The following is a 15,997-nucleotide window of genomic DNA, read 5'->3' as shown; positions in this document are numbered from 1 at the left end:
AAGTTCAGGGTGTGGATTTTTAATATTTAAGGAGAGAGTTAAATGAGTATACCCATCTGCACAAGTCCAATAATGCTTCTGGGATACTTCAAGAGGAAATATGGAAAAGTATAGTTGCACACCCAAGTAATTTTTGGCAGAGAAGGAGAAGGGAAGGATGGGGGGGATGGGGAAGTTAGAGAGCAGCATCCCAATTGGATTTGCATGGTAATAAAATTCCAGATTTTCCCCTGAGGAGCTTCATCTCTGAGATGTGGAAATACATCACACTGGCTTCCAAGGCAGTAAGCAAAGTTCATGCTAATGCCTGGATAGGGGCACTTCCCTGCTGCAGGATCCGTCAAAGCCACGTGCTCAGTGCTGGGCCGAGCGCATCCGTCCTCTCTGCCAGCCCTTCCCTGCTCACCCCACTGGGCTGCCCTCTTCCCCATTCCTGTTGCTGGTCTGGAAGATCTTCCCAGACTCTTTGAAGCCTCCTACCAACAGCCAGAAACACATACAGGCTGTATGGCCTACCCCCACACCCATGGTTAAGCAGGGCTTTGTCACAGTTCTCCAATAAGTCAAACTGCCAGCTGATCCTTTATTCTCAGCCAGCTGTCAGCCTGTGAATGTCAGCAACCAGCCATGAGATATCATCTCTGATGTTTAGGTTCAGACAAGAAAAGAAGAGTCCTGAATTTAGGGGAGAAATGCCAAGGACTCTGGCACAAACACCTGGTATCTAGTGCCGGTATTCCAGATGTCGCTGAGGTTACTCCAGCCTTCAGCTGCTGCTCAGATGCGGGGGTGGATTGTCTCTATTTTCTGCATCATCCCTTCCAGAATACTGCAGGTGGCTTGGATGCCTTAGCAAATCTTGAAAACACTACCTGCCTATGTTTAAACACCTGAATTATTCCTTTCAAATCTAGTTCATCTGACTCTGCTTGTTGTTAGCCAGGGAACAGTTCCTTTTCACCCAGCAGAAAGCCCCCCTGTGCCACTTAAATCCTCTTTAGTTGCCAAGTTTTTAAGCACTCACACTCTGGCTCATTTTCCACTTAGGTTTTCTGTTATCTATCTTCTTACTTGTGCAAAATGGTATAAAAATATTATTCTAATTGTTTCCCCTCACCTCATGCAGATGTAGTGTGGGCATGACAGGTGGGGATGATGTCAAATCAGATCTATGGTTTCCACCCCAGAGAAATTTTTCCAGGGACTTCCCCCTACAATTTCATAGGACTTCTCTGTACTCACCTCTCATCATTTTCTGGTTACAGTCAGAAAGAAATGGTTGCTCCACTGCGTGAAGTGGAGCTCCATGGGGCTGGCTATGTAAGATAGTTTTCTCATTTTTATTTGCTATTGACAGAAGTGGTGTGAGTGTATTGATAACTTCATGCCCCTTCTTCATAAATGTCATTACTTTTCCCATGCCATGGCATCAGCTAGGCTTTGTCACATCCATGCAAATTACAGCTCATCTACAAGTGCTGGATTTTTACTGAGAGGGTGACAGTAAACATCATTGTGGAGGTACACTTGTTCTCCTATAGCCATCAAACCCTAGATTTTTCCTAATTTAAGACTCATTTCCCTTCTTTCTTGTATGAATTCTTGCAGTAATGTATTCATCCAACACTTGCCCAGCAGTTTTGACTCTGTGTGAAAGTATTTTGCAGCTCTGGATGAGTTTTTGGGCCAGGTCACACAAGCTACTGAAGCCTGTAGGCTTTGTCTTGTCCCGGGTTGGCTCAGGTCTGACCTAAGCACTGGCACAGAACTACTTTGTTCTGCTCAAGGATTTGGTCCATACCATGGACCATCCACACCTGAACTATGTTCCTGTGGTCAGCCTCCATCTACCAGTAGGAGCAAGTATATGTAGAAAATTAATATGTCTGTATGTTCATGTATATGTAAAGTTGCAAATAAAAGCCAGAGGGACATAAAGGCTGAGTGATATCTGAACAGTGGTTCTGACAGCATAAATTGTTCACTTGTAGCTGCTGTTACAGAAATCTATTTGCTCTTCCTGCTATGTTGTTTTGGTTTTTTGGGAGGTAAGTGGTTTTTGTTGGTTTTTTGGGGGGAGTTTTATTCATTGGTTGGGTTATTTTGTTGGTTTCTTTTTTTTTTTTTAGAGACTTGTTTTTAGCACTTGTGTCTTGGACAAATTAGTCATCTTTTCCCTTAAAAAAAGTCCTATTACAGTGTGACTTCCGACAAGTTTATTTTTGTGCCTTCTCAGCCCATTTATTCCATCTGTCTTCACCTCACCTCACTTCTGACATCTTCTGTTATCTGGGCTTTCTTCCAAACATACTAACTGGCAGCTACAAAAAAAAGGAAACCTTTGAAATACAGAACTAAAGAAGTCATTCAGGCTGCAAACTGATAATTCATACACTTTATATCCTGTTCTGTTCTGTATTTTTCTTTTTGTTGGAATGGTCAAGCTAAACATGATTGTCAGTGTTACTACTTTATTATTTTCCTTATTTTTTTAAATTTACATTGCCTTTCCTTTCAAAGAACAAGAAAAAAAAAGTAGAAAAAAGCAAACCCCGTGACATCAGGAACAGGGAGCAGATTCTGGGAATATCCTTACCCTTCTGCATACCTAGCCCTTGGATAGCAAGGGGTAAACAAAAAAAGAAGTTAATAATAAGAGGCTTCTCAGCTCTGCTCTGGATTTTTTACCTCTTGTAGACATTCCTGAAACAGCAGGGTGTGCAGAAGACATAAATTCAGAGTGCCTGACTCAGCCACTTGCTCTTTCTCACCACAGTTTGACTTTAGCATGTTGTCTTCAAAGAAGCTTGATCCTGGCTCCCACTGGAAGGGATGGCTGCCCCTTATGTCAAACTTCACCCTCTTTGTAGCCATGGTGTAGATCTGAGATAGATACTGGATGTCCTGGTTCCAGCAAGCTACTTCTGAATCAGCTTTCTTGACACCTAATATATTGTCTTAAATATTTTTGTCCCAAAGGGAGAAGGTAGGCTTCCCACCTCCATCTCCTTTCTGCCAAATTCAGAATCAGGGTCGTGGTGATCACCACGCTGCTGTTCATGCACAGCTGAAGTAGAGTAATAGCAAAAGGAGCAGAAAAAATTACATCAGAGATGCCTGCTCCCACCTCCAACAAAGCCCTGTTCTTTCATCTTGATTAAAGATCCTGCTCAGGGTAATCTGAGACTTTATCATCTCCTAAGAGAATTTCTATAATCTGGGTTGACAGCAAAAGAAAGTGAGCACTCTCACACAGAGCCTCAGCTCCTTACCAAGCCAACTCTGTTCTCTGCCCTCTCCTAGCTCAAATCCATGGCAAATCTTGGGTTTGGTCTGTAAAGTGTTAGTGAAACATTTGTGAGTAGCATCCAGATTTTCCAATCTTTTGGTCCTTTGAGGCTACTCTCTACATAGAGGGCACTGTTAGCTGAACAAGGCCAAAGACTCAGCTTGGAACTTTATGACATAAAGCTTCCCTAACCAGAAGTTTTGTTTCAGAATCAGTTGCCAGCAGAGGCAAGAGTGAAAAGTTTAATCAAGAGGTTAGAACCTGCAGATTAGCAAAATGTTCCCTGTGTACCCTAAACCCTTTCCAATTGATGAATTCTTTCAGACTTCTATATGCTTTGATTTCAGGTTCAAATTTTGCTGTTTTATTTCTTGGACAAAAGAGACAAGTGCTTCATTCATAATAAGGTTTATTGACAGGGCTGGGCTCAAAGTGTGCTTCTGTTGGAATGCAGATTATTGGGATCAGCCTGAGCTCCTTTTCCTATTGTCCCTCTTCACATTTATCCTTCCTTGCATCATCTCTGTGGGCATGCTTGCCAATATGAGCTTAGTTTTCTGCTTTCCATTTGGCACATGGATCCTTTTCCTCAAGCAGCTCCAGTCCCTAACTTGCTCTTCTCCAGCCTGTCATCTCCTACTACTATCCAGTTGCACACATTGCACAACTTAATCATAGTAATATATTGTGCGCATGTGCGTGCTTTTCCCTCCTCTGGGTATTTCCAAGATATCTGTGAGCTGAAGAACAGCATGAAGACTGAATTTGCTGGTAGACCACACAAAAACATTTGACAGAAAGAAGACATCTTTCCTTTATTCAATTGGCAGGTTGTGATCTCTCTCAAAACAAATTTAATGCTAATTTCTTGCTAATAGAAGAAACTGTGGAGTTCTTAGACACATTAAAAGGTAAAAATTGTTAGGTCCCACTATTAGATAACAAGTCTCTGATCTCAAACAAAGGACAGAAGTTGAGTACTGAGTTACTGAAAGTCACTTTATTCTTCAGGCAACATGTTTACTGTGGAACAATGCTGAAAAATTAGCAAAGACAGCTTTAAAAAACCCTCCACCATATTCTTCACTTGCTATTTTTTGAAATTAAGCATAGAATCATAAGGTAGCAAATATTAATTTATGATTCAGTAATTTATAAAATTATTTCCATAAATTCTTGGAACCACATTGAAATATCTGATGTTGCATACAAAACTAAAAAGCCAGAGGTAATAATGTATTTCCCTTTTAGTAGTGTTAGTGTAATATTTTGTGATTGGAAAAAAATGTATTTTATTAATCCACTCTCTAGAGCACCGTATTTGGGATAACTTAAAGGGTTCATACTTCCATAGGGAGAATTTTCAGAAAGATTTTGAGATTTAAGTCCCTTTTGTACCCAGTGGAAACAAGGATATAAGAAGGAATCTGTGTTCCAGATTGCCAGCTTTGCTCCTGCATTTTGAACTAGATTTCATAGGCACTTAAGTCTTGTTGTTAAAGTTTTGCTTCCTCCTACGTATCTGTGCTGGAGTAAAGTCCTGAGGCACCTCTGCCTTTAAAGGGTGGAGTAGGTTAGTCTCCTCTTTCCAACCTATGTGGGAAAATCCAAATATTTTTATAGGTTAAATGAATTGCAACTGCTGCCTTCTCCATCCATTCTCCAAGTGGTGCTCTCTGAGGATGGAATATTGCAGCGTGGTGCAGAGGGCACCACACCCTTTTCCTTTGAAACATAAGGGGAAGGAAAGACTTCTGCTCTTGTTTTCCTAAGCAGAAGAAACAGTGCTTGGAGTATAACTCAGAGATGTGCCTTTTGAGTGGAGAAAATACACCACTTCTTTTTTTTCTCCTGTTTCCTTTTGCACACTTAGGTGGCACTCAGCCTTTTGCATTTTGTAAGTCTGTTTGGAGGTTTATGTGCAGTATGTGTTGTATGTGGAAAGAAGAGGAGCCACCTGGAGACTGTGGGGGCAGGTGCTTAAATTCTGGTATGAATCTCAATGCTTTGCACTCATGATGAGAGTCACAGCCTCAACCTCTAAAATGAAAATTCAGTAGGTGTTTTGTGCTTATAGCATAAACAACACACATGGTTCGTCAAGATAAGCTCATACAGTTTTGAATATTGAGTCTCAGCTGCACAAGAGGAACTGTTTCTGTAAGATTAGTTGCTTTCCCTGATCCAAGTTTCCACATTCTCTCTGCCATAAAAACCTTTGGCTCTTGTGCCGATGAATGAGATTAATCTTCCAAAACCTTTTGCATACTATCTGCAATGCTACATCATAAAATAAATAAATAAACCTACCACACAGTTCCCTGGTTTCAAACTTTGCAGATTCAGGGTTCACTAAGAAGTCATCTCTCTTTTTCCTTTAAAAGAAGACAACCATATAGAATAATAGAGTTCTCTGTCTAGCATACAAACCCATCTGGAAAGAATTTAGTCTGCAATAATTGTGGGCATTTGATTTAGCTTTAAATCCCTGTAGGTAATTCAAATGTAAATTTATTGGGGTGAGTTTATCCCCAAGCTGCCATTAGATCCAATGTTTTAGAGGTGAAATTGGCCCACTGTGCTAAAACTACAGCCTGCATTGTTTCTGTTGAATCAGGATATTATTACGTGCTGTAATATCTGCTGTTATAAGCAGACCCTTACTAGAAATAAAGCCAATAGAGACAATATAGACAATCACCTGTATTAAATTTATTTTTCAAACCTTGATAGACTAGTAATTCCTAGATTATGATATGTTTATATACCAGTATCTAAATCACTCAGACAACACCGGTCTAATTTGTTATTCTGTTCTGCTGTACTCATATGAAATAGCTCTTTTGGTCAAGTAAAATTCTATGCATTTCACATTCTGCTTCAGAAGAAAGTCCAATGTTTCAAGAGGCATTCAGCACATAATGTAAACAATGCCATCTGTCTTTTTCTTTGGAAAATCTTCTTCAAGATAGCCCTGATATGCCTACTGTTTTCAATCACTTAAAAGGCAGTAATCCAATTATATCATCCTCTATGTAGGAACTGCCATTGCTTTCAGTCCACTTCCAATCCTGACACAAGTAAATCACTTTGATAAGATCCTCTTTTTATTTATTTTTTTCTGAGGAGACTAGCATAAGTAATGATGGCAGCGATAGACCAAGGACAAAATGACCATAATGGACTTTCTGTAGGAAAGGAAAACATGTGCCACTGTGATTTATCATGTTACTTGAAAAATATTTTTCCTTGGAATTTCTGGAACAGGAGCACTCTCTAAGCAAAGGGCATTAGCAAGTATGAATGGACAAATGGTAAATTCAGACAAAACATTCATCAAGTAGCAGATTTAAACAACTATTGCTACTTAGATTTCTTAAACAGGAACAGAAGGTCAAAGCCATTTAGGAAATGTGCCTAGGCCATTTTCATCTGTGGTATAATGCCACCTACTTACATGGAAATGCGCTTGGAATGTGTAAGGTTGGATCTTCCTTACAAACTACTACGGCTTATCGTGCAGATATGCCTTCCTTCTATTTAAAAATGGTTTGGGTGACTTCAGTGATTTGTGCTACCAGCGAGGCAGGGGCCTGGCAGACACGTCTAACCTCCCAGAATAGACGTGGCACGAGATCAGTAGTATCTGCAGACTTCCTGCTACAAACTGCCCTCCACTGTGATGCTGAGAGAGCATAGTCAGAGCTGAGTTCTCTCTGGACACACCTATCTCTGCCCCTGCTTTCAGAAAAAGGGGAAAGCAGCAATTGAGGTGGTCACGTGCAACGCAAAAGCTTGTTTGAAAGGAGCTGGACCACAGGTGTCTCTTTGAACCCAGGCTCATCACTCAGCACAAATAACTGCAGAGTTTGCATTTTCAAATTTATGAAGAGCGCTGCTCTGATATTCACTGTCTGAGACCACATCCAGGAAGCACGGTAGGAAGTTCACTCTACTGAAGAAGCTGGTAAGCGGTGATCCACAATATTAAAAAATGCAGGCCAAATCTGGCATTTCCAATGTCATGCTATGAGATAAGTCTTTTGTTAAGTAACTTTGGAGAGCCAAAAAAAGCTGTGACCTGGACAGGAAAAGACACTGTATTTACCTGAACAAAATAGGATGCTGTTTAGGATGGTATTGATACATTTGATTGTTTCCTTTTACAGAGAAAGTGTGGAGAGCCTTATCCAAAAGCATTCCTATGCTCGATCCCCCATTCGGACCTATGGAGGAGAGGATGATCTTGGAGATGACAGCCAGGCAACACAAAGCAGAGGTAGGAAAACATGCTCATGATGTAAACTGTGGTGACTCAGTTATGCTGGAGAAAAGCAGGACCACGGGCAGTACTGTGGCATTTCTCTGGTGTGTCTCTCTGCCATGAAGTCATATAATGAAGAAGAATACTTGCTACCTTTTGGCTCTTTGGGACATCTGATATGCCCACAGCAGTGGTGTGGGTGGTTCAATTCAGGAGGCAATTCTAGAGATGACCATATAATCTTTGCCGTCAGGAGAAAATTAGTTCTACTTCCTCTTCAAGATATCTGCAAACCAGAAAACTTCATTACTGAGAACAACTTCATTGCTGAGAACAAGTTAACACTCTCCATCTCTTGGCAGGACTTACTAGCTGGGCTCCACACCACTTGTAAAGCACCATGTAGATGTGGCACTTGCTGCCCCTCCAGCCTTCTGTGAACAGAGGACTTAGTTCTGACCATCTTCAACCCACTTGCGGTTAACCTGCTTTGCTTCCTCAGGAAGAAAATTTGGTAGCTCCCTGAAAAAACTGATGTTTAATTGTTATCTGTTAGTCTCTTAAAGGTGCTGTTCCTGCTGAAGCAATTAGCCCCAAATGCTTTATCAAACAATTTGTCTGCATTAGCAGTAGCAAAAGTAGTAACAAGACAGACTTGATCTTTGCAGGGATGCTTACTGGAGAAATTGCATCTGTCACAATTAACCACTGGAAATAGATCTCAAACCCTTCCTGTAGGATTGCTGACTGGCAAAAACTTGTCTTGCATTATAGTTTGCACGTTGACTTTGTGACCTGCCTGATATGCCACAGCCACTTGAGGTAAAGCAGTTCTATCTGTCTTCCGACTGGCAGTGCCCTTGTCTTGTCCTCTAACTTCATACAGTGCTGCTAAGATAACAGCATTCTTTCTGGTCATGAGCTCTTTGGACTTGTGCAGGGAAAACACACTTATTTTTAACCATGAGTTGCTCTTCAGCAAAATGTGATTAGGTGGGCTTGTTTTTACACATCCATTCCAAGTACAGGTCCTTAGATTATGAAGTTTCTCAAGCAAGTTCACCTGCTATGATGCCATCCTTTCACACAGTTCTGGGGAATTACCTTGCTTCTTGTCAGCTTAGATCCCAGGCCAGCTATTGTTGAAGACAGTATTAAATTTTGCTGAAAGTGCTCAGAGCAAAGCACCTTCTCTTCAAGAATTAAATTTCTCCCTACTATGATGTCCTCCCTTGGGAGTGACAAAATGAACCAGGTGAACCTCAGTATGAGAGCTGGCTGTTAAACTTCTTCAGAAGAGAGTCCTTAGAAAGGTGTCATGGGGGATATACTACTTTATGACAATTAATTTTCTGTGTAATAAAAGGGTACAGTTCTGCATTTGCTTGCAATATGGCAAATGAGTAAGTGAGGAAAATTGTGAATCATGGCAAAGAACTTTTTTCTAATCTGGGAGCCATATGCTACATGGGACGTGAGTGTTCTGGGCAACCAGAGACATGCACAGAAGGTAAATCATACTTCTCTTGTACATGAGTAACTGGTACTGCCTTTGCTCTCTCTTTAGGTCTAGTGTCCTTAAATAGGAAAACTCCTCCAAGATACAAGGAGAGAAACAATGTTCTCACTGAAATTCCATAGATATTTTCATTTCTGCCAATGAATTTTAAAATTACCTTTCATGCAAAACTGATGGGTGTTTCCCCACAAAAACGAGAGTTGAGAGCCAAATACATATGCATTGCTGGGTGGTGTGTGTTATAAGCTCTTTGAGACCTTGATTGTCTCAGAAGTACTAATTCCCTTGGTGGTGGAAAAAGTGGTATGTGGAGTACAAAGCTGAAATTAGAGACCAAATCAGCTGGAGCAGGAAAGGATACTTGAGGAAGTTCCTCATGAAAATCATTGGATAGTTACTGTTGGAAGGGACTGACAAAGGTCATGTAGTGCAAACTCCCTTCAGTGAGTAGGGACTTCAACTAGATCAGGGTGCTTCGAGCCCCATCCAACTTCACCTCTCATATTTACTGGGGTGGGACATCTGGCCCCTCTCTGGGCAGCCTGTGTTTCACCAACCGGTGTTTCACCAACCTCACAGTAAAAAATTTAATTCCTATATCTAGTCTAAATCTATCCACCTTTAGTTTAAAGCCCTTTCTTGTGACAGATGATGATAAAAAATTTGTTCCCAGCTTTCTCATAGGCCTGCTTTAAGCACTGACAGGCTGCAATTAGGTGTCCCAAAAGTCTGCTCTTCTCAAGACTCCACAAGCCCAATTCTATAAGCCTTTCCTTATAGGAGAAATGTTCCAGCCCATTTCACAGTCATTCATAAGAAAGAATCACATACCTTATTCTGCATTAAACAAAGAAATAAATATCAGTGATAGCCTTGGTAATTACCTAGGCACCCTCCCAGAGCATTTTCTGCTCAGCAAATTTCAGCCATCCAAAGATGGAAGCAGCTAACCTACAGTACAAGATGTCTAATTCCAAAGGAAGTAACAAATAGGAAATATATAAATTCAATGGAAACTCTTTAATGCATAATTTCTCTGTGCCTACATGCACAGACATCCACAGGATTCATAGTAGCCACCTGGAAAGAGAGCCAAATGAAAACCTTCTGGGCAAATCCAGATTTGCACCCTGCTTTCCCTGTACTGCAGCAATGCTCAGATACCCTCTGATTTGACAAGGGTTTTGCTGTGGTCCGTGAGTAATGTGTCATACTTAGAGTTTGGCTCTGGATCCTAATTTCCCGGCAGTTGGGATTTGGTTCAGCGGTAGGACCAGGATTTGGTTCAAGTTTATCTCCACTGCTAAATTGGCACAATTTATTTTTCCTGTTACTGGGCTGTTTTACTTGTTTCATTAAGCAGAGGAAAAATAATTCATGGCTTGAGAATATATCCCACAAGAGATTTATGAGTTGTTTTAAAAGCCCCAACAATCTACACTTTTTATTTCTGGGGTGGGTTTTTTTTGCTTATAGTTTGGTTTGAGTATGTGGCTATGATTGGTTACTTTACTTAATTCCAGTAAGTTTTCCTTGATGGATAGACATCTTCATATGTTTTCATTCTACAGTCTGGATGAACCTCCCTTCTTGAATTAGATTTATGAAATTAGCACCTGTTACAAAATTTGTTGTCTCCGAATATTTTGCAATACTGAATTGAAATTATATTTCATCAAATAGTCTTTCCAAGAAATTTATTTTCTAAAGTAAGAAAGCTGGTCAAGTAAGAAAATACATAAGAGACAAGAGGTAAATTATAGTTTAAAGAGGAATACAATGAGTTTATTTGTAGCATTTTGTTGTAGTTCCCATTTCTAGAAATCAGACATATGATGGTGACCAGATGCACATAGGTACTACAGATATGAAGGACAACACAGTCATCAGATTATTTGAAAATGACCATGTGTAATTATCCAAACGGATTATTGTTTCCCCAAAATTTTACTGTCAACACAAGTAATTAGTTCTAATTTTAAGAAATAATTTTTCTTTTTTTTTTAAATGATTCTTCAATCTTCAAGAAACAGAAAGTATTTTAAAAAGTTGGAAGATTTGTGGAAATAGGTTTTGAAATTTTTCAAATTAAACAAACCCAAAACAAAATGACAAACAGAACACTTTCATTTGATCTAAAGTAGATAATTACCTTCAGAGCAAGTTCTGCACCTCTTACTATGAATTAGCACTGGTGTTGTTTATTAGAGATGGAAAAACAACAAATACTTTGACATTTATGTTTTTTGGATTTTTTTCTCTATATTATGGAAAGAATCATGTTGACTGGAAAGATGTAATGTTGACAAGTTTCACTGGGATTAAAAAAAAGGGAAAACTTGTAGAGCAAATTGCATTTTTTCTGCATTTTCCCCACACTGAAATTTTGGGAAAAAACCCAAAACAACAGTTCTACTAAGGATCTGATGTAAAAATCTACAAGTATGTCTTCCAAACAGGGATGTAATACAGTGAACTTCCCTGTGAGAGGAGATATTTCAGTGTTTAGAGGCAGCATTACAAGGTGCTTCAGTGTTTAATATCTAAAATGTCCAATGCACAAAGCTGATTTTACTGTTGAAACCACTGCAACCAGCTTCTGAAAATGGAAATTTGTCTAAGACAGCAACCAGCAAATAATATTTTAAAGACTGAAGTATGTAGGAAGTATTTCCAATGACAAGTGGTCATTGAAACCAGGCTTGCTGTGAAGGACTAATTTTCTCCCTTTTCCCTACTTTACCAGCTTCGTGTGCCAATGTTAGGTATTCTTTCTCTTTGCTTGCAGGGTCAGCCTTTACAACATCTGATAACCTGTCCCTCAGTTCCTGGGTTTCCTCTTCAACCAGTTTCCCAGGATTTCAGCATCCACAGTCTTTGAGTGCCCTGGGTACCAGCACTGCCTCCATAGCTACACCCATTCCTCACCCGATCCAAGGATCTCTGCCTCCGTACAGCCGCCTGGGAATGCCTCTTACACCCTCTGCTATAGCCAGCTCCATGCAAGGCAGTGGCCCCACTTTCCCATCCTTCCACATGCCAAGGTACCACCATTATTTTCAGCAGGGTCCTTATGCAGCTATCCAAGGACTGCGTCACTCCTCCGCAGTGATGACGCCGTTTGTATGAGTGACGTGCGGCAAGAGGAACACGAGATTTTAAATGTGCAAGTTTGCTATGACAAAATACAAGGGACCTTCCTGAAAGGCCTGTGGCAGGAGCACTGAACTCATGACAAACCAGCTAAGAAAATGCATTGTGGATACAGATTCCTCTCTTGAGGGATCACAAGAAGAGAGCACGCAGCTTGGAGCTGCTGACAGATCTATGTGTAACACAGCCAAAATGGATCCCAAAGTCCCCAGGATCTTTGGTCGTGTGCAGCTTGTTACAAAGGTGCATTATACCTAGTGGAAAGAGATTATCTTTAAGCAGCAGTGTACAAACTAATTGTCTATAGGTCTTTTTCCATATGCTAGGTGAATTCTAAAAAAGGCAATACTCTTACTCATCTTCATCTCTTCTTGTGACTGACGAGCATCTAAACAGAAAAATGTATTGCTATAACTTTGAGCATGTTTTAGGCTATCTCAGCATACATTTGTTGAAAACAGGATAAAGTGGAGAAGACCACTGTCCTTTTTAAGACTGGCATATATTCACCAAAACCAGTATTTCTTATTGCTAATATAATCACAAAGAGAATGTTATTAACAAGTCTTTCTTTCTTTCTGTGTTTCTTTCACAAAACACTTATTGGTTCCAAAACAAGAACTGTGTTACAGGACTGTAGTAGTAATAATGTATTCTGTCATTCAGTCTAAAAGGAGGTTTGTCCAATATCTGAGGAGGAACAATTTAACTGTCAGTTAAGATACAATGAAGAAAAAATTTAATTTGGAAAAATCTGTTACTTAAACTTAGAAACCCAAGATTTCCTATTTTAAAGCAGTGCTTGTTTACTGCTGTGTGTGCCACTGAAGACCTGTTTCCAGCTGCACATATGTACCAAGTTAACCCACTTTCAGGCTAGATCAGTCTATAGACTCTGTGGATCAAACTATAATTAATGGACTGGTATGAGTGGCACTGGAGTATCTTTCCACTTGTTCTGATTTTGTTGGGTTTGGTCATGGCTGTTATTATACAAGGCATCACCTTGGCCAGCAAAATGAGGGTTGAACTACCAGTTTTTTCATGTCCCACTAGAATGGTGGAGTTACCTTGGGAAAATATCAGTACAGAGCTTCACATGAAAGTGTTTTTAAATTCATGCCTGACTTTTTTCAGTTAGTATTTGGGGCTCTCGTTCAAAGTACTGTCCCCTTTTTCTAGTATGTTGCGTCTGATGCCATGGAGGAGCTATAGAGGCATAAGAAAATAATGACCTTGTCTGCAGAGAGCTAGCAGGAATCTTTTGCACTACTGGAAAGAATAATAGTGTGATGTTGGTTTTCTGTGTGGCATGAGCTGGGATTCCAACTGTAAATAATAAGTTGACACAGAGTTTCTGTGTGAGTTGCATCCAAGCTGTAGATGATAATGCATCTACTGACAAAAGAGAACTAGCATATATAATTTCATATATTACAGATCTCTGTAGAGCTGGAATGCAAAAGAGATGTATTGTCCTCTGCTTTTCACCATTCTGTATTGGTGTTACATGGTAAAAAGTGGAGTGCAGTACACTGAGTCACCTACTCTCATCTCTGAAAAGTGCAAGGCAAGGCATATGCATCCCACAGAAAAAGACCACCATTATGTATTTTCTAGTAGCTGAATTAAAAATCTTCTCAAGCTGGCCATTTCAACCACCTTTTCAACCAAGTTATCTGCAATATCACCCTAATTCCCCATTAATCACTGTTGGACCTGCTGATGAAAACTGACCTGGGCCAATTTGCAACTCCTGTGCTCTGTATGTAAATAAAAAAGAAAATTTATTTACAATTCAGACCTGCTACAAGGAGTTCCATAAATTAATGTAACGGGCCAAGCTCTGCAGTATTTAAATGGCTCAGAATCAGACACTGAATTTGTCTTGGTGTACCCAAATATTAGATTTTGCTGTAGGTTACCAGATTTACAGGAAAAGTGCATGTTGCAAGATTGTGCCTAGTTATAACTGGTTTTGAGATAAACCCCCTATTTTTCAGGAAATTAGGTGGTTCTGACCCTACAAGAATGTAATTCTTCAAGTAAACATGACCCTACAGAAACAATAATTACAGAAGAGGTTTGGAAGAAAGTTTTCTGGTAGAGTTGCACAAACACACTAGGATGATGTGCACTAAAGCCTGTGGGGAAATTCTTTTCTCTGGTTCCTTCTGCAGCTTCATTAACTTATCTGGAGTTCAGGGGATATGATTATGTTCAGAACTCAAGCCAGGAGTTTTACTGCTGATACTTCCATTGGAAAGGGTCAAGTGAGTGGGCAACTTTTATTTGACCCCAGAAACAAGTTTGAAACAGGTGGGCTGATTTAGGCATGGTCGACATGTGACATAAAGTCTGCTCATACATCACCTTCCTTCATGAACCAAATTCACAGAAACAAACTGCACAATCTTTTCAGCCCTGTCCCAGTCCCTGCTCTGAGATCACCAATATTTGGATGCAGAAATCCCCCTTATATTGTCTCAGAGAAAATTCTCCAGGCTCTTTCTGGAGAATGAAACTGGATTTTGAAAACTTCATTTACAAAAAAAAAAATTAAATGAAAGGGCTTTCTACTACAAATGAAGTGTGATTCATATCTGAAATAACATGGCAGTAGGCTGTCTTGATATAAAAACAGGATAAAGTCAACACCTCTTCCAAATTCTCTCTGATGAATTTTGTATTGCAGATGATGCAGAATTATCTGTCAAAATCCACAGCTTGATTTTTCCAGTCAAACCAAGTCTCTCTCAGTGGGCTCATCCCTCCTTGTGCTTCTCTCTGATGGTTTAATTCCTTTGCAGCAGAAACCCATTAGGTTGTCCACTAATGCAGAATCATAGGCAGGTCCCAAGCAAGGGAATGAAGGTAGCTTGTGACCAATTTCCCTAGGAATGAGATGTGTCCATAGGTATGTCCATAGTGAGGAATGTCCATTCCTCACTTCCTCCTCTTTGCCCTCACAGTCTTACCTACAAAACCTGTTGCAGAGATTTGAGGCTAAAGGGATTAAGTTCACAGAGGCCACAGGACATCCAGTGAAGAGGTCTTGCCACCTCACAAAGTTGCTGCTCCATGTCCCACTCACCTTCCTGTAGGCCTGGGGAAGCATGGGAGTGATTCCAGGAATAAAATTTCCATGCAACTGAAGTCAAATGGAAATTTATTGACTCTAATGGGGACAGGATTTCATTCCTCATTGTCGTCTAAAAATAAGGTCTGGCAGTAGGAACAGTGACTTAAATGACAGCAACAATATAGAAACAATACAGGAAAGATTAAAACTCAAGTACAAACCAACTTTAGCACTGACCTCACAACTGGAAGAAAATGAATGCGAATTTATAATTGATTGGTTAAAGAGTGAAATCACTTTTGCTAAAAAAAAAAAAAAACCAAAACTCCACCACTTTGACAATAGCCCAGTAATTTATTTAAGGACTTGCTATATGGCTGTCAAAATTGCATCACTTTCAGGACAGAACATCTGTTGTTAGTAGATGGGCTAGGAATGCCAAATATAATCTAAAATTATTCTCCAAATGCAATTCACGTTTTATATCCCATGAGAAGTGCTCTTCACCTTTATGAGCTTTTGTCTTGGCTCAGAAAAACTGAGCTGGTTTATGTTGTTTGATTTTGTTTGGGTTTTTTTTCAGGGCGGGGGGAAGAGCTGTTTTTTTAAGAAGAGTGGAGAGAACATGCCTGAATATGCTTTTCAAAGAGAATGATAAGATTTTACTTGGAAGTGTTCCAAGTATTTTTT

At 40.0% G+C, this 15,997-nt stretch overlaps 1 protein-coding gene across 1 annotated transcript in view; it reads left to right on the top strand.

The window, feature by feature from the left end:
* The window catches only part of TBX20 (T-box transcription factor 20), a 37,588-nt gene extending 21,956 nt beyond the window's left edge, over positions 1–15,632 (top strand). Inside the window, exons 7-8 of the mRNA XM_063156903.1 lie at positions 7,459–7,568; positions 11,861–15,632. Coding sequence (XP_063012973.1) covers positions 7,459–7,568; positions 11,861–12,201 — 451 coding nt within the window. The 3' untranslated portion in view covers positions 12,202–15,632. The remainder of the gene's footprint in view (positions 1–7,458; positions 7,569–11,860) is intronic.
* Positions 15,633–15,997: the final 365 nt, after the last annotated feature.

This window comes from Melospiza melodia, chromosome 1 (genome assembly GCF_035770615.1).
Source record: "Melospiza melodia melodia isolate bMelMel2 chromosome 1, bMelMel2.pri, whole genome shotgun sequence".
NCBI classification, from domain to species: domain Eukaryota; kingdom Metazoa; phylum Chordata; class Aves; order Passeriformes; family Passerellidae; genus Melospiza; species Melospiza melodia.
The sequence above is the reverse complement of the archived record's forward strand: the minus strand, read 5'-3'. Positions and strand labels throughout refer to the sequence as shown.